This window comes from Zootoca vivipara, chromosome 17, assembly GCF_963506605.1.
Source record: "Zootoca vivipara chromosome 17, rZooViv1.1, whole genome shotgun sequence".
Classification (NCBI taxonomy): Eukaryota; Metazoa; Chordata; class Lepidosauria; order Squamata; family Lacertidae; genus Zootoca; species Zootoca vivipara.
Genome location: NC_083292.1, coordinates 19778722 through 19803357, shown reverse-complemented (window position 1 = coordinate 19803357; position 24636 = coordinate 19778722). Strand labels below are relative to the sequence as shown.

General features: G+C 44.3%; 1 protein-coding gene across 6 annotated transcripts in view; it reads left to right on the top strand.

The window, feature by feature from the left end:
* Nucleotides 1–24636, top strand: part of CIT (citron rho-interacting serine/threonine kinase) — a 106730-nt gene that overhangs the window by 60404 nt on the left and 21690 nt on the right. For 5 of the 6 annotated variants that reach the window (XM_060269961.1, XM_060269959.1, XM_060269958.1 and 2 more), the window contains exons 23-32: nt 140–337; nt 4274–4327; nt 11333–11530; nt 15023–15216; nt 16801–16936; nt 18819–18923; nt 20838–20978; nt 21115–21222; nt 22326–22443; nt 22706–22870. In XM_060269961.1, the coding sequence (XP_060125944.1) occupies nt 140–337; nt 4274–4327; nt 11333–11530; nt 15023–15216; nt 16801–16936; nt 18819–18923; nt 20838–20978; nt 21115–21222; nt 22326–22443; nt 22706–22870 (1417 nt within the window). Of the gene's footprint in view, nt 1–139; nt 338–4273; nt 4328–11332; nt 11531–15022; nt 15217–16800; nt 16937–18818; nt 18924–20837; nt 20979–21114; nt 21223–22280; nt 22444–22705; nt 22871–24636 lie in introns of all 6 variants that reach the window. The other variant, XM_035099235.2, reaches the window with a different exon arrangement.

Below are 24636 nucleotides of genomic sequence, written 5' to 3'. Positions count from 1 at the left end.
AGATTTATGTCCAGGTGTTCCTTTGCATGGAGATGACTTTTTTGTCCTACATAACAAGCAGAAGGACATTGCTGAAAGATCTGAAGCAAGCTTGCATTTTGAAGTTCGTACGTATCAATATTGTATTTAAACTCTTCAGGTTAGCCTTGAACACGAAGAACAAAAATTGGAGTTGAAGCGGCAGCTTACAGAATTGCAGCTCACCCTCCAGGAGAGGGAATCTCAGATTTCGGGGTTGCAGGCTGCCCGCGCAGCCCTGGAAAGTCAACTCCGGGAGGCTAAAACTGAGCTAGAGGAGACCACGGCTGAGGCAGAAGAGGAGATTCAAGCTCTGACGGTAAGCTCCAGAATTCTGGGCTGATGTAAGGAGCTGTGCCCTTGAAGCATACGATCCAGTGGTGCTCTGGACTGGCTTGTAATTGTAATCTTGAAATTACCCTTGGTTGAGAATGATCATCTGCAGATGGCTTAGCTTGATATGTTTTGCTTTGCTTCATCTTATGTCTCTGATGTTTGTTGAAAATGTGCTCCTAACAGATCTACACTTATTTTTTTTTCATATGGATCAGCCTCCATAGATGTGATGTTTTTCTTTGTCTGGGTTTGTCTCTTCAGAGTAAAGGGAAAATATGCCTCACCAGGAATGGTGACTTCCCTTTAAGGACTAGAACGTTGCCATTGTTCTACTTTCTACTTGTCATCTGGCACGTTCAAGATTTAGACAGTCGTTTGGGGTTCCATGAAAGTGCCCATATATGGTGTCTTCAAATTCTTCCTTTGGGGCCCCAGTCTCATTCCTTCTCCCTGTTTCTTTGAAACAGGAGCACAGCTAAGTGACATTGAGAAGAAGTATAACTCCATTTCTGTTGCCATTTTGAAACCCAGTCCAGACACAAAGGCTTTTACATCCAGGCCTTTTTAGAGGAGGGGAAGATGATCCGTTGGTGAATGATCTTTCGGAAGAGTTTACCCAGCATAACATGAGGGTTGTAACCAGCTAAGCTTTGTACTCCGAGTAGACCCGTTGAAAATAATGGACCTAAATTAGACACGTCTATTATTTTCAGTGGGTTTACAAGCAGTGGGCTAACATTGGAGTGCACCGAGAGCACCTAAAGTCCTTTCTTGAGTTGAGATGCTGTCATGAAGCTGTAGAAGGAAAAGGTAGGAGAGTGAATGATCAAGGCTTCTGAAAGGGGGGAAATGCAGTAGAATTCTTCTCTGTGCTCTGAATTATGCCTTGATATCGGAATATAGACTAACACTGAACTCAAGCTGGGGCCTGCTCTTATCCAGCATTCCTTGGATTCTGAAACACCATATGCTTTCATAACTACTTTAGGATTAGTTACAGGTAGGTAGCCGTGTTGGTCTGCCATAGTCGAAACAAAATAAAAAAATTCCTTCCAGTAGCACCTTAGAGACCAATTAAGTTTGTTATTGATATGAGCTTTCGTGTGCATGCACACTTATTCAGATACACTGAAACAGAAACTGTTTCAGTGTATCTGAAGAAGTGTGCATGCACACGAAAGCTCATACCAATAACAAACTTAATTGGTCTCTAAGCTGCTACTTTAGGATTGTACAGCATTGGCATTGAAATAACCTGGTTTAGAGGCAAGAAGTGCGACAAAAGGGTCCCTCTGTAACCCTATTCAACCCCCGAAAGAGCAGAATTGATGCCAGCTTCATGTGGATTTCAATTGAGATAATCCAGCATAGGGCACAGATTCCTCAACCTCCAAATACAGCATATTATTGAAGCACAACGTCTTTATTTTCATGAAAATTTGGTGACATTCTGCCCCCCCCCATATATATACTGTATAAATGAATGGTCAGATTTAACTTTGAAAAAGCTTGGTTAAAGGTAAGTAACTGATGTTTCAGAACCATCATTCCTGTGGATTTGTGTCCCTTTTTTTCACAGAAGTACTGTGCTTTTGTTTGGGTGGGTGAGGATTCTCTTTAATATTGTAGTTTCATGCTGCTGTGCTGCCCCGTTTTTAAAGGAAGCTGGTGAAATAAATGTTGCCTTATACTTGTTCCCTAACAAAGGTGTCAGTTGTATATCTTACTATGCAGAAATAGTGAATCCTTCATTAAGGTACTCTTTCATTTTATTTTTTTATCCCCACCCCCTGAACTGAACCTAAATGTATACTATATGCTACTGATTATAAAAAGATCTTGCCCTTGCAAAACAAAAACCCAGATAAACAACCATGTGCTTTATGAAGCTGGATCTTCACTTTAAGGTTTGCCAAATTGTTGGGTGGTAGAGATTATTAACTCCTGCTTTGGCTGCCAGCTGTGGCTTCGTGCATCCAGCAATGCTGGAAGTGGGCTTGTGTCTCCGTGGATGCTAATGAAAGGAACAGTGTCTTTCATTAGGGACCCCTTTAACCGCTTTTGCAGCTGTACCTTGGGGGCTTGAGGGATTAAAGCAGTAGACCTGTGCATGTATTGCTTGCGGTATTGGTATCCTGGGGAAGGAAAGCCCGACCTCTTCTGCGTTCAAAGATGCACATAACCTGAGTGCTAACTATTAGGAAATGCTACTATATTAGCACAGGAAACTTGTGAGTAATGAATGCCGTGCTCTATCCCATGAGTGGTCAACCTGAGGCATGGGTGCCATAAGTGGCACAGGCAGTAGGGGTTTGTGACACTCCTGGACTGAAGCCCAAGGGTCCGTGGGTCATGTTAGAGACCATAGGGTGACTTTTCACATGGGTGGTTGTACTGTAATGCTTTCCGTAATGCGATTGTCCAAAGTTACCTAGAATCTATAATTGCATGGCCTGCTCCCAAACTAACGGAACTTGGGGCTCCAGAGAGACACTGATGCTCAGAGTAGACAACGCTGGGCCAGTTGGACAAACATATAAGGAAGCTTTCAATGGGAAAGGGTCACAGTGCGGCTTGGAAACGCCCATAGTGCCAACCTCTGCCATGCTGTGCTGCTGCCTCCTCTCTGGCTCAGTGGATGCGAGGCAAAACCTAGCCCAATGCTTTCTTCGTTTTTTGGAGGGTGGTGGGAGAGATCTACACATGCGCTGTAGTGCCTGTTAGAATGGCAATGTCTTGTATGTTGGACTTCTGACACACTTGCAAAAGGTTGGCCACTGCTCTGCTTCTGATCTTTTCCAGTGCAGAAATGGAAATGTGGAATACTTGGCTTCTAGGCCAATAGAAACAGGGGCATGCTGTATGAGATGATTTTACTTAGCACTAAAATGACAATCTGCATTTCCTCAAAAGAGCTCTTGTTTCAGTCTAATGATTCAAACACCCCATCAAGAATTGGGTATTAAATCTAGCGGAATGCTGGGAGGGGGGGGGGAGGAGGGTCTTGTTTGATCCTCTTTCAGCTGATTGATGGAAGAAAAAGTTCATTTTCTAGTCATTCACTTCAGACTTGGGTTGAGCAGGTTTTCCGCCTTGGGCGTCTTGGGAATGAATGGGTTGGCTTGAATAAAGAAGAAATGTCCAATGAGCAACCATTGACCTGAGAGTCCCTTTGCTGCGGCTTGGGACTGCCTCAATCGGACTGATGGGAGATGGTCCAGTGGCTGGAAGATGAGCTTTGTCTTTGTGTCACACTTTGCTTGCAAAAACACTTAAAACGGTGCATGCCTTTTTCGCAGTTGTCTTGAAACGAAATGCTTCATGTCTTTGAATGTTAGACTTCCATGATCCAAGCAATAATAAGCATAAAATTATTAGTTGGTTTGGTCACTCCTTGGGAAGGCATCAGGCTGCTTGTTAGGCTTGTGGTTGTGTGGCTGAAGTGCTTGGTAAGTTTGCCTAATCTCCATGATAGGCTTTTCTAACACTTTGTGTTTGTGTGTGGACTCTTAAATACATGTGTAGGATTTATTTACAGTATTTATTTTTGAATCCCATGAAGTAGTAGCTCAGACGTGGAAATAAAATATGCAAGGCAAACCATTTCAAAACTCTTATTAAATGGCAGCTACCTCCTGAAGGACGCTGAAAAGGATTATTTTGGCATTTGCCACAAAGCAGTGCATTCAGTTGTACATTTAGCTCCAGTAGCTGAGAACACGGAAGCATGAGGATGCCTTAAGTCGACACAACGTTTGGTTCTTTTGTCCTGGTAGCGTTCATAGCCTGCAGCATCTGCCTTTTTAACTTTGCTTGCTGGTAGATTGTTCTGCAGTTCATTTAGAAAGAAAGAAAACAGCTGTTGGATTCTAAAAGTAATGTATGAAAAAATTGATGATCAACTTCTTACCTCCTTTAGGCTCATAGAGATGAAATCCAGCGTAAATTTGAAGCCCTTCGTAATAGCTGCACAGTGAGTATTAAATACGGATCATTGAATTATTTTGAAATTAAGGACAAGGAAGGAAAACAATCTAATTTTGCTCCTTGAAGACAAGGGTCCATGACACGGCCTTTTGCTTTCAAGGAGTTAGCAGGACCAAGACTGATTGGATTGCTTCTTTAGATCTCAGGTGAATCTCAGCTTAGAGATTTTATCCTGATTTAAAATTGACAGTGTTTCTCAAGTTTTTGAAGAAGCCAGTATGAAATCTCATTGTAGTGCAGCTAATAAGAATGGTGTAGCAGCTGCAACAAGTGATGTATATATAGAGATAACATTTTCCCCCTTACAGGTGAAGGGAACTATCATAGTACAGTAGGATGGAAAGGCAAAGGAGGGCATTTAGCTAGGCTCAAATGTTCCTAATATGTATGACTACCAAATGACTTGTAGGCTGCAGCAGTGACAGTATTTCATCTGAATGTAAGAAACAGTACGTACACTTGTCACATTTGAAGTGCGACATGGGTGTGCCAATAAACAGATTGAGCAATTGTTGCATGTAGTCTTATTTTCCATTACTGAGGTGTGTAATGTGAAGGAGCTCTAAAGTTTCCCACAGAACCATACATGTAGATTATTGTTTTCAGTTTCCTTTTCTTGCCATCAGCATTTTGGTGAGCCTCTTTAAGGCTCCTTGACTGCTTTTCAAGACCTTTACATTTTGTGCAGTTGAACGATACATACACACACATACACACAGAGAGAGTTTGCCTGGTAGTTTGCCCTCAAGGTACAGATCACAAGTGGTCTGCCTTGAAATAAATATTTTTTAGGAGTTGAAACGTCTCTAGTGTTTTAGATTTTTAAATCAGAAAGCAAGTAAGTAAAAGGAGGAAAGGCTTATGGCTAAACACTCTCTGTAAAAGGGGTAAGTGTACCCCAAAAGTAGTAACTAAGCAGCTTTTAGAAATGAAGGATTCCCTCCTTTATCATCTTGGCTGCTTCATGTACTGGATTTCTTCATAAAATACATGCCACCAAAGGATCTCCTTTCACACATCATTCAGTATGATAGAAAGAGCTATACTACAGTCGTGTGGCTCCAAATATCTCTTACTAGTTTGTGTGTAACCTTTAGCTGTTTAAGTTAGCAAAAAACAGTGCTGGTTTATGCATACATATTCATCATTTGATGACTGCAACATCAGGTGGTGATTTCAACCTGTGGAAGGGTCTGTTGCAGGTACTATACCACAAACTGAACTGTCACATCACTGAATCCCCTCAAAAGTAATGCTTTCCAGTTCACACATTCAGCTGCTTTGTTGTCACGTGTACCTTTCAGGTAATGGAGGTTATCCTCGCTAAAGATGCTGAAGGATTTGGAAGGAGTGCTGTTGTGAGCAAAAGCAGGAATGGAAACTTTTTTTTTTGTTCTCGTCGTAGGGGACTAGATAGTTGCATAGGTTTTGCGTGTCCTTATGAAGTCATAATGTCATGACAATAATGAGAGAAGCTACTGGAGTTAGGCAAATATACCGTAATATACCGTAGGGAAAGTGAAATAAACGACTCAAAGTGTCATTGGTACCAAGGCTGCCTTGGTTTGTGAGGAAAGAGACATATTCTGACACCGCAGAGGAGGCCGAGGCTAGAGGTTGGAGGCTTTGTTTTTGTGACAAAGCCATGTTGCTTTTTCTTTAAAAAAGAAATCAAGGAAAAGGGGGTGGGGTTAAAAATCCATTCCCTACTGCTACTAATCACCAAAGAACCCTGGATCTTGACCAAAGAACCCTGGAGAAGCAAAAAGGAAATGGAAGCCTGTTGGAAGAAATTGGGCATTTTCTTCAATGCATGTTGATTTTCTGTTGTATTGTGGAATAGTCACCATATAAGTTGCCGTTTCTGGGAGCCTCCTTCATGTTTTCCTGAGCTTTCCAAGAGGGTTGAGAAAACTTCTGGAGGTTTTAAGGGTTATGTTGTTCACATGATAGGAAAAAGGAGGTTTCAAATAACAGAGCTCATCAAGTGTGCCTGAACCACCATAGTAATTCATTTGTCATTTCACACACTTGATGAGAATTGCTTCTTTAAACATGCCCCTGAAGAAGGACTATACTGTATCCCAAAACCTATTGGGACTGTATTAAACATTTCCCCAAGCAACCGGCATTTTCTCCTCTCCCTGTGAGCTTCAGCTTGGGTGTGCGTGCTTGTTTTGGGTAAATGGAAACCCAAGCTGCAACTGAAATTGGTGTTGTTTCCTGTGGGTTGCAGGGACAACTCCCCCCCCCCCCCCCGTCAATCCACCGCGTGCAATTTTTTATTCAAATTCAAAACAGTGCAGCCCCACTAAGAGGCTCTTCGTTTTATTCATGCTCAGTCGGCCAAGTTCAGAAATAGAATAGAGGTGCACATGTAGAAATCGAGAATGCAAATACGGAAAGGAGTTTTCCATGACTTCTCATAAACCCAAACATCTCTTTCATTGCTTTTGGTCTATGCTCATTTCAGCTATATAAGCAATTGCTTGTTTGCATCAGCTCGGCTAATAGACAACTGTGTGTGGGTTGCTTCCTTCGGAAGTTGGAGCATAGTCTTCCGGTTAGGTCCTCACTGTTTTATCTCTTGTGCCTAAGCTTTTGGGGCCTTGATACTGGAGGTTTTGCTTCCAGATCCCATCTGTGATGATTCTTGATGGAGAACTGGAAGCTGCATATTGCAGTTGCTTTCCTAGATGAAGGAATTATATGAGCAAGCCAAGGGTCGTTTGGAGTTTGGAAAAGATGAATGGTTTGTGCTACCACATTTTGCTGTTTATGTATATACGTAGAGACCATACTGCATCAAGACTCCTAGACTGTTTTTTATACTTCATCTTCAAGCAAAAGAGTACAATATGTCTGTTGTCATGCTCATTCCCAGGAGACAGGAGGAAGGAAACAGGGGCATACCCAAAACAATTGCTTCACACCTTTTATATAGTCGAGCACCTCCTGCGATACCTGCCCTTTGGAATCCCCTACCCTTGACAGGCGCCGTCTCTGTTGTCTTTTCAGTGCCTACTGAAATCCTTCTTCCAACAAGCATTTTAAGTAGGGATCTTTTCCAGCCTGCACCTGTATTGGAATGTATGTAAGTATTGTATCTGTGCTGCCTTGTTCCTGCCTTTACTCGGGCCTCTCCAGGCTGCAGAGAAGGTGTGGGAGGAGCTGCCCCAACAGTTCTATCGGACCATTGGTGGTTCTGTGAGGATCTGATGGTATGTGTGCTCCCTGGCCTGGGTTCACTTGGTTTAGTGTTGCTTCTGAGCAGAGTCATAGTGTTTTGTCTTGCGCTGTAAAGTATGGATAAGCTATGCACTTGTAGTTATAATGCACATGGGAAAATGCAATTATTAATTATCTGTCAAGGAAGGGTTTGGGGGACGAGTCAATGGGCAATAATTTTTACCCAAAGTCTTGCCTTAGTCGATCAGGCCAGTGGCCCACTTAAACTAGCAATTGTCTACAATAGAGATCAGCCAAACAGCACAGAGAAACTCAAAAAGAAGATATCAGAGTGGAAGTGATACATTGCTGCTTTTGTCCTCCGCACACCTGCTAATTGGGGTCGTGTCACCTCTAAATATAATCCGTTCTATTTGATTTATCATGCCTGATTGAGGCACTGATAGATATATGCACATAGGCTAGTTGCCATGACAACATCCGGTGGCAATGAGTTTCATAATTGATTATACATTAAAATAGGAAGTGCTTCCTTTTGTATGCCTTCTCTCTGATGTCTACTTTGCTAGTTAAATGAGTTCCAGCGTATTCAGAGTGATTTCCAACATACTGTTTTAAGTTCTTTAAATTCCTTCTTGGCTAGTGCCAACATGATGAGAGGTCTGCCAACACATACCGTGTTTCTCATAAAATAAGACGCACCTAGAAAATAAGCCATGGCAGGATTTTCCTGGGTTGAAAAAAATATAAGACATACCCCAAAAATAAGCCATAGTGGTGGGAGCAGGTCTGGATGGCGCCATGGAAGAGGAAGATGCCTCTCAGCGCCCGGAACTGGATGCTGCTGCCCCTCCAAAATGCCCAGCAGCGTGCGCCGCGCCAAGCGCCGACCCGGCGGCGGGACGTGGCAAGAGCCGCAGCATGTGCCGCGCCGAGCGCTGACCTGGCGGCGGGACCTGGCAAGAGCCGCAGCGCGCGCTGCGTGGAGCCCGGACCCAGCGGGACCCAGCACCGTGCCCTGCTGCTTATTTTCTTGAGTGAAATAAATATAAGACGGTGTCTTATTTTATGAGAAACACGGTATTCAAGTGTTCTTTTAGTCCCTACTATTTAGAAATTGAATAAAATCTGGGTCCATGTATAAAGGAACATTCGTAAAAGGAAGCAAGTGCTCTGTACCACTGTTGGTCATGATAAAAGAATATTCTTGGCCTGCCGTTTCAGAGTTATGTGTATAATACCTTAACAGAAATCCCCAACACCCTTTTTAATCAACTGTTCACCTAACCTTTGATAAGTCACAAGCAGTTGGACTAGGACAGGATTAGGTAACATAGTGCCTGCCAGATTTAATGGGCTAAAACTGCTACCAGCCCCAGCCAACATTGGCTAATGATCAGTGACGATGGGAGTTGTAGTTCAGCAGCATCTAGATGGTGCAGACACCTTCCTCTTAAAAAGAGAAGAGGGGGAAGAAGTCCTTCTGGATGGTGCTAGAAACTAGTAATTTGTTTTGTGAGATTAGATTAAATGTTGTCTTTGGGGAGCAAACTGTTTTCTTGTGGGATCCTATTTCTAAACAGCTCAAGCAAGTGTACCAGGATAAAACGTACAGACCCTTTTACCCCATGATGAAGACCTTCAGTCTAAACCAGTATTCATTTACAACAGGTGTTGTTAACCTAGTGGGCGTTTCAGGATTCTAGGTGGGCAGTAGGGGGTTTTATGGCACAAGCTGAATCCTCCTTCCATCGAGCACTGGTGGGCGGTAAGGAAATACCCCTGGTTTACAACATTGAAGAAGCACTTTCCCCTAATTTCTCCTCTCCCCTGCCCGCTGCTGCCCTTCATCCTCTCCCAGCAACTTTTCCAAACCACCAATTGAAATATATTATCAGCTTTATATGTTTTCTAAAGAACAAAATTCCCACCCATACCTATTCTACTATACCTTTCACATTACAGTAGTGTGCTTTAAGTTACACATAAGAAAAGGGATTGTCTCCTTTTTAAAATGGAGGGGGTCCACATTTAAGTGGTAATATGGGGCATACTTTCCGGCTAAATATTCCCACCCTCACTTCTTTCTTTCTTTCCTCTTCCCTCCCCCTCTCCCTTCTTCCCCTTAAACTTCACTTCCATTTTTTTTTTTACAAAAATTGCTGTGGCTGTGCTTTAGAAGATTAGTAGGTGACCAGTGTCTTTTAGAACAGCTTTTTTTAATCTGTTCCCGTGGTTATAGCAAGTGTTGCCTCTGTAGTGGAATAGTGTGAGCAGCTGTTAAAAGAAAGCCATGCTTTTCTTATTCCAGAGTTATTGTGACTTTCTGTGTTAAGCAAAATGGTATACTTTCATTTGGTTTCTATCTCTCTCTCCCCAACCCCTGTGTCCTAACATGGGATAGTTGAATTCAGCATTTTTCTGGGGGCGGGGAGTTTTTTCCAGGTCACTACAGTACTGCTTAAAATATTGGACATCACTTGTTTGCACAAAAGCATTGTTGCCTGGTTCTTATTTTAACGCTGATATTGACTTCCCTCTTATAATCTGTTGTGCTGCCAAACGTTTCCCCTCACGTTTCATCTTGCTGTCCTTAACTCTGCTGACGTTAGAAATCCAGTCTTTGTTAAATCAGTGTGTGTGTCTTTTTCTAGCGATTTGCGAGTTCTGCTTGATTTTCTTTTTTTAAAAACGCACTTTAAGAGAGTGGCATTCCAGATAATGCACCTCTCTTCAAAGAGCTCTCTGTTGGGTATTATGAAAATCTCTCTTTCGAAAGCTAGCATCACCTTTCCTCAGATAGCATAGTGTAAGGTTTGGAGAGAGAAACCAATCTGCTTATGCCCTTTTATTACCATGCAGCAAGTTTGGGGAGAGGACCATTAACCGTGGACTTACAGTTCCTGGATTTGGCTGCAACGATGCACTCTCAAAGTCATGCCATAGGACACTAAAATTTTAAAATGCAATTAATGCATTTTATACCTTAAGGCTGAATTAAGCTTAGCTCTTCTGAAGACAAAGGTCCGTATCCAACGTTCTCTGTCCGCTATGGGTGAGATCCCTTGTGCTAGCGGATGACAAAGTTTAAAAGTTGCCCAAGGGAAGAATGGATGTTCCTAAAGCCAAGAAGTGTGAACTTGAGCAGTGTGGTGATGCTCAATAGTGAAGCAAGTTGAGTCACATCAGCTTAAAACTGGGTAGGTGCAGACTTAGTATGAGCAATTTTTACTTGGTGAAAAATCCTTGATGTTTTTAGATGCAGCGATTTATCTGACATTCCCTGTTTGGCTAGTGCAAGAGCTCTTGTGCTAGCAGATAGCAGAGTTTAAAGGTTGCGCAACAAAGGAATCAAACGCAACAGTTGTGCTGTCAGAAGCTTGTGCAACAGCTGGCTCTTGTACAATCAGTTGCACGACAATCTTTTGGCAATGTACTCATGGCTTTATCAGAGCATCAGAGGTTAATCCCCTGTTCACTCCAGAGTGAATTCAATAGCCAAGATTTGTCTTAATTATCACACATCGGCAACTTGCTGGCAGAAGATGTTCGGTCCACTGTGTTCCTCCCCCTGAAGTCCCCAGATTTTCAAAGTAGCTTTCATTGTGTGTATCTGTTAGGTATGTATCAGCCTACAAGACTGTATACTGAGCTTTACAGAAACCCATTCTTTAGGGTTTGAAGTTTGACTTTCAAAAAGTCTTGGCTAGTCCCCATTTATATTAAGAATCTTGGGCTTGTTAACCTTCTTTCCTTAGTCCCCATTTATCTTAGGTTCTCCGGCTTATTATTTTTTATTTAGGTGATTACAGACTTGGAAGAGCAGCTGAATCAGTTGAGTGAGGACAACGCTGAGCTGAACAACCAGAATTTCTTCCTGTCCAAACAACTAGATGAGGCTTCGGGGGCAAATGATGAGGTAGTGCAGCTGCGAAGCGAGGTAGACCACCTCCGCCGCGAGATCACAGAGCGAGAGATGCAGCTTACCAGCCAGAAGCAAGTAGGTGTTCAGAATTTTCATTGTAAAGTCACTGGAGGATCGTGGGGCTTTGATGGTTTGCCTTCTCCTCAGGGTCAGGACTCTCCTATCGCCAGCTCTCGTCTCACAATTAAAAGCACACAATCCTGAATCAGATTGTGCCAGAATTGGACAACAGAAGCAGAATAACCTAAAGAATTGCCTGTTGGACTGGAGTGTAGACCAAATATGTGACCAAAATATAGGGTCGGGGGAGAGGAAAACAGAGGAGGGGGATCCCAAAAGTATAAGTAACCCCAAAAATGAGGTGCTGGTACACATCTATATATATATAAATGTAAAAGGTCCATGTTGGTGTGCGACAACTTTTCTCCAAAACCGCTTGACCGGTTGCGTTGAAATTTTGACACGACGTTCCATACCAATGTGCGAGTGTTTGCATAAACACACATTATATACATGTCTCACCTTTCACAGGTAAAAGCATGGTTTTTTTGGGGGGAACATAGCGCCCTCCAGTGGACGTCAAAGGTAGAGACGCAGTATCATTTGGTGCAGCAATAGCGCCATCTGCTGGATGTCAATGTAGCCTCAGCTGCTGCCATTGGCTGCATAATATCAGTGACATCACAAAAGAACATGCCAACCAACTGAATATGGGCCTTTAACAGAAAACAACACCAATGCGGGGGAACCGGCCAGGCCGCAGGGTTTGTGAGGGGGAGAGATAGAACCGTTGGGGTGATGGGTGCTGTCACGTGGAAGGAAGATGGCATCACACGCGGGGACTCTGAAGGGGGACTCTGACTCCATTTAACAGACTGAGCCACAGCAACGCGTGGCCGGGAACAGCTAGTACATTGATAAAAGTGCCATTGGTGCCAGCACAAAACGACGGCCATAGGCAGCAAAAAGAGAGATGCCAGTACTCTGTACCAATAAGTACTGTCATAGGGGGTGGGGGGAGCCAGAGAGTGAACACCTTATTTACGCGAAACAAAATAAAAAAAATTCCTTCCAGCAGCACCTTAGAGACCAACTAAGTTTGCCATTGGTATGAGCTTTCGTGTGCATGCACACTTCTTCAGATACCCTGAAACAGAAGTCACCAGATGCTTATATATAGTGAGAGGGTTGGGGGGGGGGTATTACTCCCTGCTTGTGGAGTACTCCCTCACACCTTATTTACTAATCTTGATGGTGGCAAGATTTTACTGAGCCTTTTTGCTTGGTGAATTTCACACATCTGCTCTATTGAGGGATATTAGAAAATCTGATTCACAGATATCTTTTTTTAAAATATTAACTTCTAAAGTGGTTGTTGTGAAGCTTTTATTTATCCATCGTTCGAACCTTACCCAGAAAGATACAGGAGGAGCATCCAAAATGTTGGCGGCTGCTATTAAGGCATGTGACAAACTGATAGCGGAACACAGTACATCACTTAGTCAACAGCAAGTTGTCTAGTCAACTCTACAGACTTTGATTGGCAGTGGACTTTGTACACAGTAAAATTGAATGGAAAAGATATATGTATGAGACCTTGCTAATGAGCACAAGAGATTCCATCCATAAGCACAAGAGCACAAGGAGACATGTCCCCATTGACATAGCTCACCATCTCATGTTCCTGTTTCCTCAGCCTTAGGGTTAGAAGAAGGCACTGAAGGGGAGCCATTTAGCCCAGGGGTCAGCAAACTTTTTCAGCCGGGGGCCGGTCCACTGTCCCTCAGACCTTGTGGGGGGCCAGACTATATTTTGAAGGGGGGGAAAGGAATGAATTCCTATGCCCCACAAAAAACCCAGAGACACATTCTACTCATATAAAAACATGCCGCTTCCCGGACCATCCGTGGGCCGGATTTAGAAGGCGATTGGGCCGCATCTGGCCCCCGGGCCTTAGTTTGGGGACCCCTGATTTAGCCTATTCAAGCATTTGTCTTCACACCACCACATCACACAGTTCTACGAAAAATTATCTCTCCAAGGGGGCTTGCTTTGTTGTGCTTTTCATTTCTTCAGACCAGGCTTTCAAATTGCTGGTGGGATTTTGGTGTCGGGTTGTTTGCTTTTTACACCACCTCTTTAATGTGTTTCTTGTTTTTATCGCTTGCTATATTTTTGCCAAATTGTTTATAAGCCAACCTGATCCTGGTTTTAACTGAAGGGCAGAAAACAGATACAATTTCATGGAGTATTTTGACTTGAAATAACGGCCATATTTGATGTCAGAGCAGTAAAGATTATACGGCACAACACAATATATTTTTTTGTACTTCTGGGGGATTCTGCAGTTTCTCTGAAGCTTATCAGAGATACCTGAAAAATCATCTCACTCCTTAAATACCCAATTGGTCACTGTGATCTGCAGGTGAGGGCCTTATCAAGAGGACCAACCTTTAGTGTGGTGGCCCCTCCCCTTTGGAATTCCCTCCCATTAATTAACAGGCACGGTCTTTCTTTGTCTGCATCTATATTGGAAATCCTTCAAATGTGTTTTACATGTTTTATCACTTCTGTGTCTGCTTCCTAGGGCACCTTTGGGAGGAAGGGCAGAAAATAAATAAATTAAATAAAGGGGATTTCCAACAAGAAGCCAGTTGGGGCAGCCATTTCCTTGAAAGGCACATTGGCCACACCACTACCATAGTTCTTTGCCACATAGAGCTTCAGGAAGTGTTTTAGGTCATGCTTTTTCAGGCAAAAAAGGAGCAGACATTTGCCAGGGAGCCCTCCCTTTTCTTTTGCAGAAGTCTCAAAATTAAACTTACTCTTCTAAGTTAATCAGTGGGACGTCACAGTGAACACCATTACAGTAAAAGTACTGTGATTCTGCTTTTTGTTGTTTTTCTGCTCAGAAAGCAATTCAATAGAAATATCTACCAACAAATAGTCTCAGTTCAGTTAGGTCAGATTCCCACCCCACCCCTGGAAGTCAGGGGTACAGCTGCATCAGTTGCTCCATTGTGGACCACTTCCTATTGCAGTCATACCTTCGATCTCAAACGCCTTGGCTCCAATTGGCTCCCAAACGTTCAAAACCCGGAAGTGAGTGTTTGGTTTTCGAACGATTTTTGGAAGCCGAACGTACGGTGCGGCTTTCCGATTGGATGCAGGACGTTCCTGCAGTCAATCGGAAGCCACTTTTCAAATGGTTCTGGGAGTCGAACGGACTCCTGGAACACATTCTGTTCGAGGACCAAGCTATGACTGTAGTCTGTTTTACTTGTTCTCATGGCACCCCTTCTTTGTTTGACCTTGAAGAACACCACCAGCCCCCATAGCCCTGATCCTTCCTTTTCCTTTGTTTTAGCTGCTTCTGGGCCGAGGATAAGAGTTAGTATGACCAGCTAAACTGACTGTCTGTGTTCATGTATTATATTTGGAGAGCCCCCCCCCCCACACTTCTTGATCTAGGAAGGTTTCGCTCTAGAACGCCATCATGAAGGAGGCTTATTTTTGCAGTGGTTCAGAGGTAGAGCTTAGAAAAGTGACGAAAGGCTTTGTTTTTAGACGATGGAGGCCTTAAAGACAACCTGCACGATGCTTGAAGAGCAAGTGATGGATCTGGAGGCTCTGAATGATGAACTGCTTGAGAAGGAGCGCCAATGGGAGGCTTGGCGGAATGTTCTGGGGGATGAGAAGACCCAGTTCGAGTGTCGGGTTCGAGAGCTGCAGAGAATGTTGGATACAGAGAAACAAAGCAGGTATGGACTTTTGTTTCTGCATGCTTTGTTGGAGAGCTCTGCATAATATAAATAAAGCAATAAGTAAATACAGTGGTACCTCAGAAGTCAAACGGAATCCATTCTAGAAGTCTGTTCAACTTCCAAAACGTTCGGAAACCAAGGCGCAGCTTCTGATTGGAAGCTGCGTCGGATGTGCGGGTTCCAAAGAACGTTCACAAACCGGAACACTCACTTCTGGGTTTGTGGCGTTCGGGAGCCAAAACGTTAGACTCACAAGGCATTCGGGATCCAAGGTACAACTGTACTGGGTTGCGGAGGAACATAACCTGCTGGATCAGGTCAATAACCCATCTAAATCAGCTTCTTGTCCTGACAGTGGTCAGCCAGATGCCTGTGGTAAACTGGCAAGGAAGGCCCACTTTCCCCTCTTGTGGCTTCCAGCAACTGGTACTTAGAAGTATTGCTAGCTCTGAAGTTCTGTCCCAGAACAAGCAGTCACATCCTGATTGCTCTTAATTTTAGGAACTGGAAGTGGTGCCCAAGGGCTTGCCTTCCTCTTCATTTGACATCCTTAACCATTTGGTTCTGCCTCTGCCATTGGGGACAGAATCTTCAACCAGGAATTTGCTGCTGGAACGGACTCAACAGTTAGATGTCCATGTGGCATCTACACTTGATGGTGCAGAAACATAGTTGGTGCACGACATCCCCTTTGGGACAAATTGATTTGGCCACCATCGCCCATGCCTTATCAACATCCATGTTACAGTTCCTCAATGTGCTGGGGGTGGGGCTGCCTTTGGAACCCTCTTAAAACTACAACTGGTCCATAATGGTGGCCTGACTACTGGTTGAGGACTTGCTATGCTTAAATATTCATATTAGCTTCCAATTTCCTTTGGGTGAATTCCAAATTGATCTACAGAGTTTCAAACTAGGAATCTTTCAACTAGGGCTTTGAAATGCCAAAAGACCTGCCTGAATTCAGAAGGAGGGTTCTGATGAAAATGCGAGGAAGCATTTCACCTTTTGGGGGAGGAAGGCAGTGCTACAGTCTTCGTCCTTTTGCTGGCCAACATGTTTATTTTCTCCAAGTGTCTCTCGGAGAGATATTGCAACACAACTCATTGTTCCGAGGCAATAAAAATGGCAACCCACAGCAGCAAGCATCCAGGAAGCCATCCCCACTCACGTCTCTACTTTCACAGCCCCCAAGCAGGGGCCATGAAAGCTGAGGACAAAGATTAAAGTCCAGGCCTGCCCTAGTTTTAATATGGATTATACTGAGTTACAGATCCCTTTTTATGCTTATACAAGGGATGTGGAATTGGAAAACAGCCACTCTGGTGATTTGCCAACTGTCTTCTTCTGTACTGCCATATGGCGCTAGGCTTTGATTCCAGATTCTCACTGTGGCAACTTGGATCTCTCTCAGCACAGCAGGTGTGGATACGTTATGTGGTATAATGATGGCTTTCTTTAAAGCAGAAGTTTGGAACAGTTCCTATGCATTGATCCCATCTGATACCACGGGATCCGTGGAAGAAATCAGTTCCCAGGAAAGGAGTCTTTAAGAAAATGTATTTCTTGTTTTTAATGCAGGGTGCGAGCTGATCAGCGCATCACTGAATCCCGTCAGGTGGTAGAGCTTGCTGTTAAAGAACATAAAGCAGAAATCTTGGCTCTCCAGCAAGCGTTAAAGGAGCAAAAACTCAAGGCTGAGAGCCTTTCCGACAAGGTTAGTTAGTTGTTGTTTTTTAAGCACCTTTCCATCATACAGCGTTAACAAAATCAGCTGGACCAGAGGCTACATCACAGCCAAAAAAATCCTTTAGCATGTGTCAGAGGGTCGTCGTGGCTACTCTAGAGTAACTCCGCTTGAGTCCAGTTTGTCTTCAAAGACGTTTATTGTGCTAATTATTTACAGTGTAGAGACAGCTTAAAACATGACCTCTCATCCCGAATCAGAATCCGGCAATGGCGTACGTCTGTTCCTATGCCAGCAAAGTAGTCGGGGCACCCCAAAACGCCTCCCCCTTGACCTATGTCTTGGCGCTCTCCTTCTTGCGCCGGAAGGAGCGATGCCCTTTCAGGTTCCTCCCTGAGCGGTTGGTGCCCTGGCTCTCCAACATCCCTGAGCCCCTGTCTGCATCTCTCCGCCCCCAAGCTTTCCCATTGTTCCTCCCTCTGATTTCTCTCCCCCTCCGAGTCTCTTCCTCCCCCTCTGGCTGCTTCAGAACCACTGGTGCTCTCTGTACTTGACGAGGTGGACGTCAGGATGGTGGGGGCTGGCTCCCTGTAGGGAGTCACCCTTACAGCATGTTATAATTATGGCTCTGAAATGCCAAAAGTCTGGCCAGAGTTCACCTTAATTTGGCTTAGATGCAATGAATGCAAATCGCTCTTTTCATGTGTGACAGTTACTGTTTCTTTGATACGTTGCATTGAATATATAATACGTTTTGTAGAGTAGAGACATGTCCCTGCTCACATGGAGCTTATAGTCTAAAATTTAAAGAGGCGGGGAGTGGGCAACTGAAGGAAGGGGACATAGGAGCCGCTTGAGAGTGGAACTGAATGTCAAGGGAGGGGATCTTGGCTGGAGATATTTAATAAGACGGCCATCTGCCAGGCAGTGAAGTTGTATTAAGCTGGAGGCCTCCTAGAAAAGAAAAAAAAATAAGATCATAAGAAGAGCCTGCTGGATCAGCCAGTGGCCCATCTAGTCCAGCATCCTCACAGTGGCTGACCAGGTGCCTGTCAAAGACATGCAAGCTGGACCTGAGCACAAGAGCCCTCTCCCCTCCTGAGAATCTCAGGAAGTGATATTCAGAAGCGTTGCTGCCTCCAGCCGCGGAGGCAGAGCATAGCCATCACGGCTAGTAGCCATTGATAGCCTTATCCTCCATGAATTTGTCTGGTCCTCTTTTAAAGCTATCTAGTGGAAGTGAGAAATGAAGCTACTTAGGTGTTCCCAGAGGGAGTTAAACAGGGCAGCAAGGGAGAAAGGGTGGAGTCCTCTAAGAAATTAGGAGACTTTAGGGCAGCTGAGTGTGGTAGAGCTGTAGGAGCAAAGGGGAGGACCCATAGCTCAGTGGTTGAAGCATTCACCTTGCAGGCCAAAGGTCCCAGGTAGAGTTCCCGACATCTCCAGGTGTGGCTGTGAAAAAGGTTCCCTACCTGAAACTCTGGAGAACTGTTGCCAGCTAGGATAGATAATGCCCCGCTAGATGGACTTGATGGTCTGACTCTGTACAGTGGTACCTTGGTTGTCACACTAAATCCGTTCCGGAAGTCCGTTCGACTTCCGGATCCCTTCGAACACCAAGGCGTGGCTTCCAGTTGGCTGCAGGAGCTTCCTGCACTCAAGCGGAAGTCGCGTTGGACGTTCAGCTTCCAAAAAACGGCCGCAAACCGGAACACTCACTTCTGGGTTTGTGGTGTTCAGGAGCCGATTTGTTCGGGAGCCGAGCCATTCGACAATCAAGGTACTGCTGTATAAGGCAGCTTTGTATGCCTGTTGGAAGATAAGAAAAATGATGGAGATCCTTTAAAAATAAGGATCAGTTTGTTCCCAGTGGGGAAGGAAGTGTTAATGTCAGTATATCTGTTCTATCTAGCTTAATGATTTGGAGAAGAAGCACGCAATGCTGGAGATGAATGCGCGTAGCCTGCAACAGAAGCTTGAGACAGAGCGTGAACTCAAGCAGAGGCTTCTGGAAGAGGTAATACTCAACTCCTAATGAGATGCCATCCATCCGTATTGGGAGAGATTATGAAATCGCCCAGCTTCACACAGTGGGTATTTTACACCACAGACTTTACTGGTTAAATAATAACTCCATCTTCCCTGGGAATTACAATTTTTATGCATGCACATATTTGCTTGCTGTTATATCCTGCTTTTACTTTCATCATGGGGCATGCATCTGGTGGTCCCCAGGCAGTCAGCCATCCAGGCACTGATCAATCCCAGGCTCACCTAGCTTCATTTAAGGTGGTGTTGTGTCATTGGCCTTCAGTTTGTACTCTGAAATTCTCTGATGGTGGGCAGAAGATGCAAGATGGGGTTACTTAGCAGGGAATTCTCAGCATCTCGTCAAACTTCAGCTCCTAAAACCATCACAGATAGTGATGCATAACTGTTTTAGGCTGTATACACCTCCCTGGAAGTAGATCCTATTGAATTCAATGGGGTTTACTTATGAGTAGACATGTAGAGGATTGCACTGTTAGGTTTTGAGGTAGAGATCTGCTCTCAGTTGTCTTGGAAGCTGATTTTAACCCCCATGTGTTGCCCCCCCTTCCTTAATGAAGAAGTCTGCCACTGGAAAGGCAAATAAAATGACACTGCTGTGTATTTATGCCGGCTAATAATACTCTATTGCCAAGTCTCAACCACCTTGACCTTTTCTATATACTGTATCAGTCTTTAGGGTTTTTTTTTATTTTTGTGCCTTTGGAAAAGCAGTGGATTCTATTTAAAATGCAGACTGCATGGGCATAGTTTTAAGGCCAAAAGGGATTTAGAACATGGAATATTACCAGATCCTCTAATAGGAATATATTCTCTCCACTAACTAACTAAATGCTGCATAAATACACTCTACTTGATCTGCACAATTTGTTTTCGATGACTTCTTCATAGATTTTTGGATTTTTGACTCTCTTTCATCATTGTGGACAAGGAAGGGGTAGATGAATGTCTTCGAATACTCCTGCACCACAAAAGCCCATGTTCCACATCCAATAATTCTGTATACTTAATGCATATTTTTTCTTAATCCTTACTTCGTTTATTCTGAAAGGTTTTTTTTTTTAGTATTTTGCAAGAGTTTCTGGTCTCAGGGAAGGGAGACCAAGCCACTACAAAAGCCACTGAACTCACCCCCCCCCCATTTATATACCTACTCGACCACGTTAATCTGCAGAACTGACACTAATTCTAGTTCTGCATTTGTAAGAAATTGATCTGTTAGTGTGGCAACATCCACACACTTTGGAACTCCCTGTCTGTTGACATCAAGCAGGTACTGTTCACTGTACTTTAGGCACCTAGTCAAAGCATATTGGCTTAGACAAGCTAACCCAGAGATGTAGGGTGTTGGAAAGTGTTTTGATCTGTTCTCAGCTTATTGTTGATTTTAATTATTATGCTTTGAATATTTTAATGGAGCTGCTGTAACTGTTCTTATTGATAATTTTACTGCTTTATTCTTTTTGTAAACCTCCTTGGGGGTTCTTTCCTTTTCCCCTTGAGGGCCGCATTCCCTTCTGAGCAGCCTCTTCCAAAGGCCCAATATCAGTGGTGGGTGGGGCCAGAAGCAAAAGTAGGTGGGCCAATGAATGTAAATTTAACCTTCATGCAGTGGGCTAGTTTCTACACACACACACACACACACAGCCATCTCTCATCTCCATCCAGGCATCCAAGAAGCATTAGTGGAGTTCAAGGACACATGCCAGTCAGGCAAAAACACTTGGGGTGTGTGTGTGTGAAGCAGAGCCAGTGAGGGTGTGTGGACTGAGGAGACTTCTGAGGGCCACATAGAGAGGCCTAGAGGGCCACATTCGACACCTGCCCTCCCCAGTCTGAAGTTCACTACCCCTGAATCTGGATTTCTCCTTCTTACCAACAGCAAGCAAAGCTGCAGCAACAAATGGATCTACAGAAAAATCACATATTTCGCCTGACTCAAGGCCTGCAAGAGGCTTTGGATAGGGCAGATCTTCTGAAGACTGAGAGGAGTGACCTGGAGTACCAGCTAGAAAATATCCAGGTGAGAAAATGCAATGCCTTATGCTCTGGATTTCACACATCCTCCACTGGGATTGTTTTGCTGTCTACATGGACATGTGTCACAATATATGGGTTTTTTCTATCTTTCCTTTTCATCCTTTTTTTGTACTTCAAAGGTTCTCTATTCCCATGAAAAGGTGAAAATGGAGGGCACCATTTCACAGCAAACCAAGCTCATTGACTTTCTGCAAGCAAAGATGGACCAGCCAGCCAAAAAGAAAAAGGTGAGAGGAATCAGGTGGTTGTTACACATGGTGTTTCAAAAACAAACCTAAGGCTGGAGTCCAAGGAACACTTGCAGCTAGTTCCGTGTGCCCCAGAATCCTGCTGGGTGTGCACAAGCCCCCTGTGTGTGCCTGAAGTCTGTCTTTGGAACCTGGCCTAAATGATTAGCCGCGGTGTCTTGATATTAAGCCATAAGCTGAAGGAAAAACATGCCCAAGCTATAAGAGGATGCTGTAAAGACAGTTTCGGCACATGATGGTGGAGTGTTTTGCTCTTTCTTCTCTGAGCGAACCCACTTGGAACAATTTGGGGAAAGTGCATGCCTTCCCTGCTTTTATGCTGAAATGTGGGAACAAACCGTGGAAATAAATGTTTGCAAATAAGGGCAGGAGTGGCTGTTCAGGTTCATCACGGCCGGGTGTCGCCTTTGTTACTAACAAGCTCTTAGACCAGGCATCCCCAAACTTCGGCCCTCCAGATGTTTTGGACTACAATTCCCATCATCCCTGACCACCGGTCCTCTTAGCTAGGGATCATGGGAGTTGTAGGCCAAAACATCTGGAGGGCCGCAGTTTGGGGGTGCCTGTCTTAGACAGAGATGAGGCGGCAGTGGAGATGGGAGAGCTGTACACAGCATTCTCCATCCGCTGACGCAAATCCGCACAACAGATTGCTCAATCTCTTGTGAAATAAAGTTAGCAGCCTGCTTATACATTCCCTTGCACAGTGATGTCCCCCTGGTGCAAAACATTTCACCAGCGGAACAGACATGCCACTAAGCAACTTCAGCTTTTAGCGCCCGTTGGATGCCACCCACAGAATTCTCCGTCGAGGTGGATGGAAAATGTTAGCAATTGCCCAGATAAGCTTCTCGAAAACCATTTGAGTGGGGGAGAGAGCTCCAGGTTCTCTCCACTGCCACACCTTAACCTCTTTCTTTATCGAACTGAGGAATACCATCAGACCCTCTGGTCTGCAGTTAGTTAGGTTTCCCTGCCCCTAGTTTAAACCGTCACTTACTAGGAGTTAGGAGCTGTCTGTGTGTTTCTGTTGCTAGGGCCTGTTTAGTCGACGGAAAGAGGACCCTTGTTTACCCACACAGGTTCCTCTGCAATACAATGAGCTGAAGGTGGCGCTGGAGAAGGAGAAGGCCCGTTCTGCTGAGCTGGAGGACGCCCTTCAGAAAACGCGCATTGAACTCAGATCTGCTCGAGAGGAAGGTAGGGGGCTACTGAAAAGTTGCATCTGGAGAGAAGGACCGTTTTTAGTCCAAACGCCTGTCTCATGTTTTTGTGTTTTCTGTAGCAGTGAAATGTTTTTTTCTCTTCCCCCCCATCCTCTCCCCCCTTTCCCCCTGTTTGCTGTTGAGGATCCAATAGAGCAACACCTTTGCTGCAGGCTGTAACTCTTAAGGCTGCGTTAGAACCACGGCTGCTCCTTGTGCCGGGGAGGAGTTGACTAACTATTTATGTGTATCTGTAGCTGCCCATAGGAAAATTACAGACCACCCTCACCCATCCACTCCTGCCACGGCCAGGCAGCAGATCATCATGTCTGCCATAGTCCGGTCACCAGAACACCAGCCCACGCCCATCAGTCTGCTTGCTCCTCCCTCAAGCCGCAGAAAGGAGTCTTCCACACCAGAGGGTAAGGCTTTGAGGGGGTGGGGTGGGTATGGGAAGAGTCCCCATCCCTTGATTCAACTCAACACCCTCCTTTCATCTATGCACCTTCTAACCAAGCATATCCATGAGTTTGGCAACCTTAAGGGAATCAGGAGGCTTGGAAACTTATTAGAGAGAGAGAAATATAGATATATATTCCCGTGAAAATGAAAATGACCCCCCGCCCCAATCATTTCCTCTTCTATCATGACCCAAGCCTTCGTAATCATTCTTTTCATAATATTCTTCAACCTAAAAGTCTGGCTTGACCAAGCAACAAATAACTTAAATGGAAATCGGTTGAAAGGGAGAGAACAAGTAGAGTCTTCTTAAAATAAAGGAATAAATTGGCTGCTATTAGATTCATTCTGCAAACTACAAGTTCCAGAGAAAATGAAAAGTTGCTTTTTGTTTTTGTTTTCCATTTCAAGGACCACCGTCGCTTTGTCACACAGCAAAATTATTTGCACGTAGGAGGTGCCAGGCTCGGTCTTATGCATTTCCCTATTAAGAGAGACTCGGTAGCAGGGCCTGGGGTAGGCTTTAGAGCAGCTCAATATGAAGTTCATAATAAAGAAATAGTGAAAATGTCAATTCGGAAACACAAATCAGCTGGGATGATGGCAGGCATAGGCTGGAGTGGCGGGAAATTCTGTGCTTTGCTGCTTAAAAGTACAAGTGTTGTATGTAAGGGTGATCTCTTTATTTTAATCACAAGCACACTTGCTAGGGAGCAAACCTCCCACTAAACACAAAGGGACTTGATGCTTGGCAAATGTCTATAGAATTGCACAGTTTGTCCATAGAAAGAGAGTTAAACCCTTCTGTTCCCTTTCCCTTTCAAGTGTATATAGAAATGCTGAGCTCTTTGGGGCTGGTCCTGCCTCCTTGCAGGATGTTTATTTTATTCCAAAGTGCCACATACAGTGATGGAGCTGTATACATAATAAGCAGAAGATTTTGGTTCAAACAGAAACGACAACATAAAGAAGGGGTTTCTTCCTAGTAGAAATATGCTGAAGTAGCACCTCTTTACCCTGGCCTTTGATACTTGAGATACATGTTAGGACCCACCCTGTTCTCTTGATAGTGATCTGTCTTAATAGTTTTCAATGCTGCCTTTTTCTTCCGAAAAATTGAACTTTATACTTCCAACAATTTGTCAGGTTTTTCCCTAATTATTGGTGATAAGTTTGAATAAGAGGCTTTCCCGTCTTACCCAGCTGTGGTTATCCTAATATCCTGTACTTCCGGTCCGAACTCGTTCTACAGCTTCCAAGTCTCTTTCATGAGCCGTTCCTCCTACTTGCACCCTCGGGCATTATCTTGGATTATTCTAATTGAAAATCTTGGGTCCTCCTTTTTTTGCCTAGGGTGGCCAATTTCCTGTTGAGCCATCTTTTCTCAAATGCTGAGCCATCTCTCCCCCCCCCCCTGCAAAACCCCCCCAATAATGTGTGACGTGGCTTTCAGGAACCCTTTTCAGACAACCTGCTTCTGCAGCTACTTGGCTGTCTTCCATGCCCACCCGTGACTATTCCAGTATCTCATGCCATTAAGATTTTGTTTTAGCTTTCCAGATCTGTTTAGCCGCTAGGACTTGAACCCTTTGCCGCCTAAAAAATGACATTCAGCGTATACACAAGTTATCAGCTCTCCAGTGTGTGTGACTTCTCCGTGTTTCTTCTGCGGTGCTTGTCTCCCTTTTATTGATGTCTGAAGTTCATACGGCTTGTCTGCCAGGTCTGT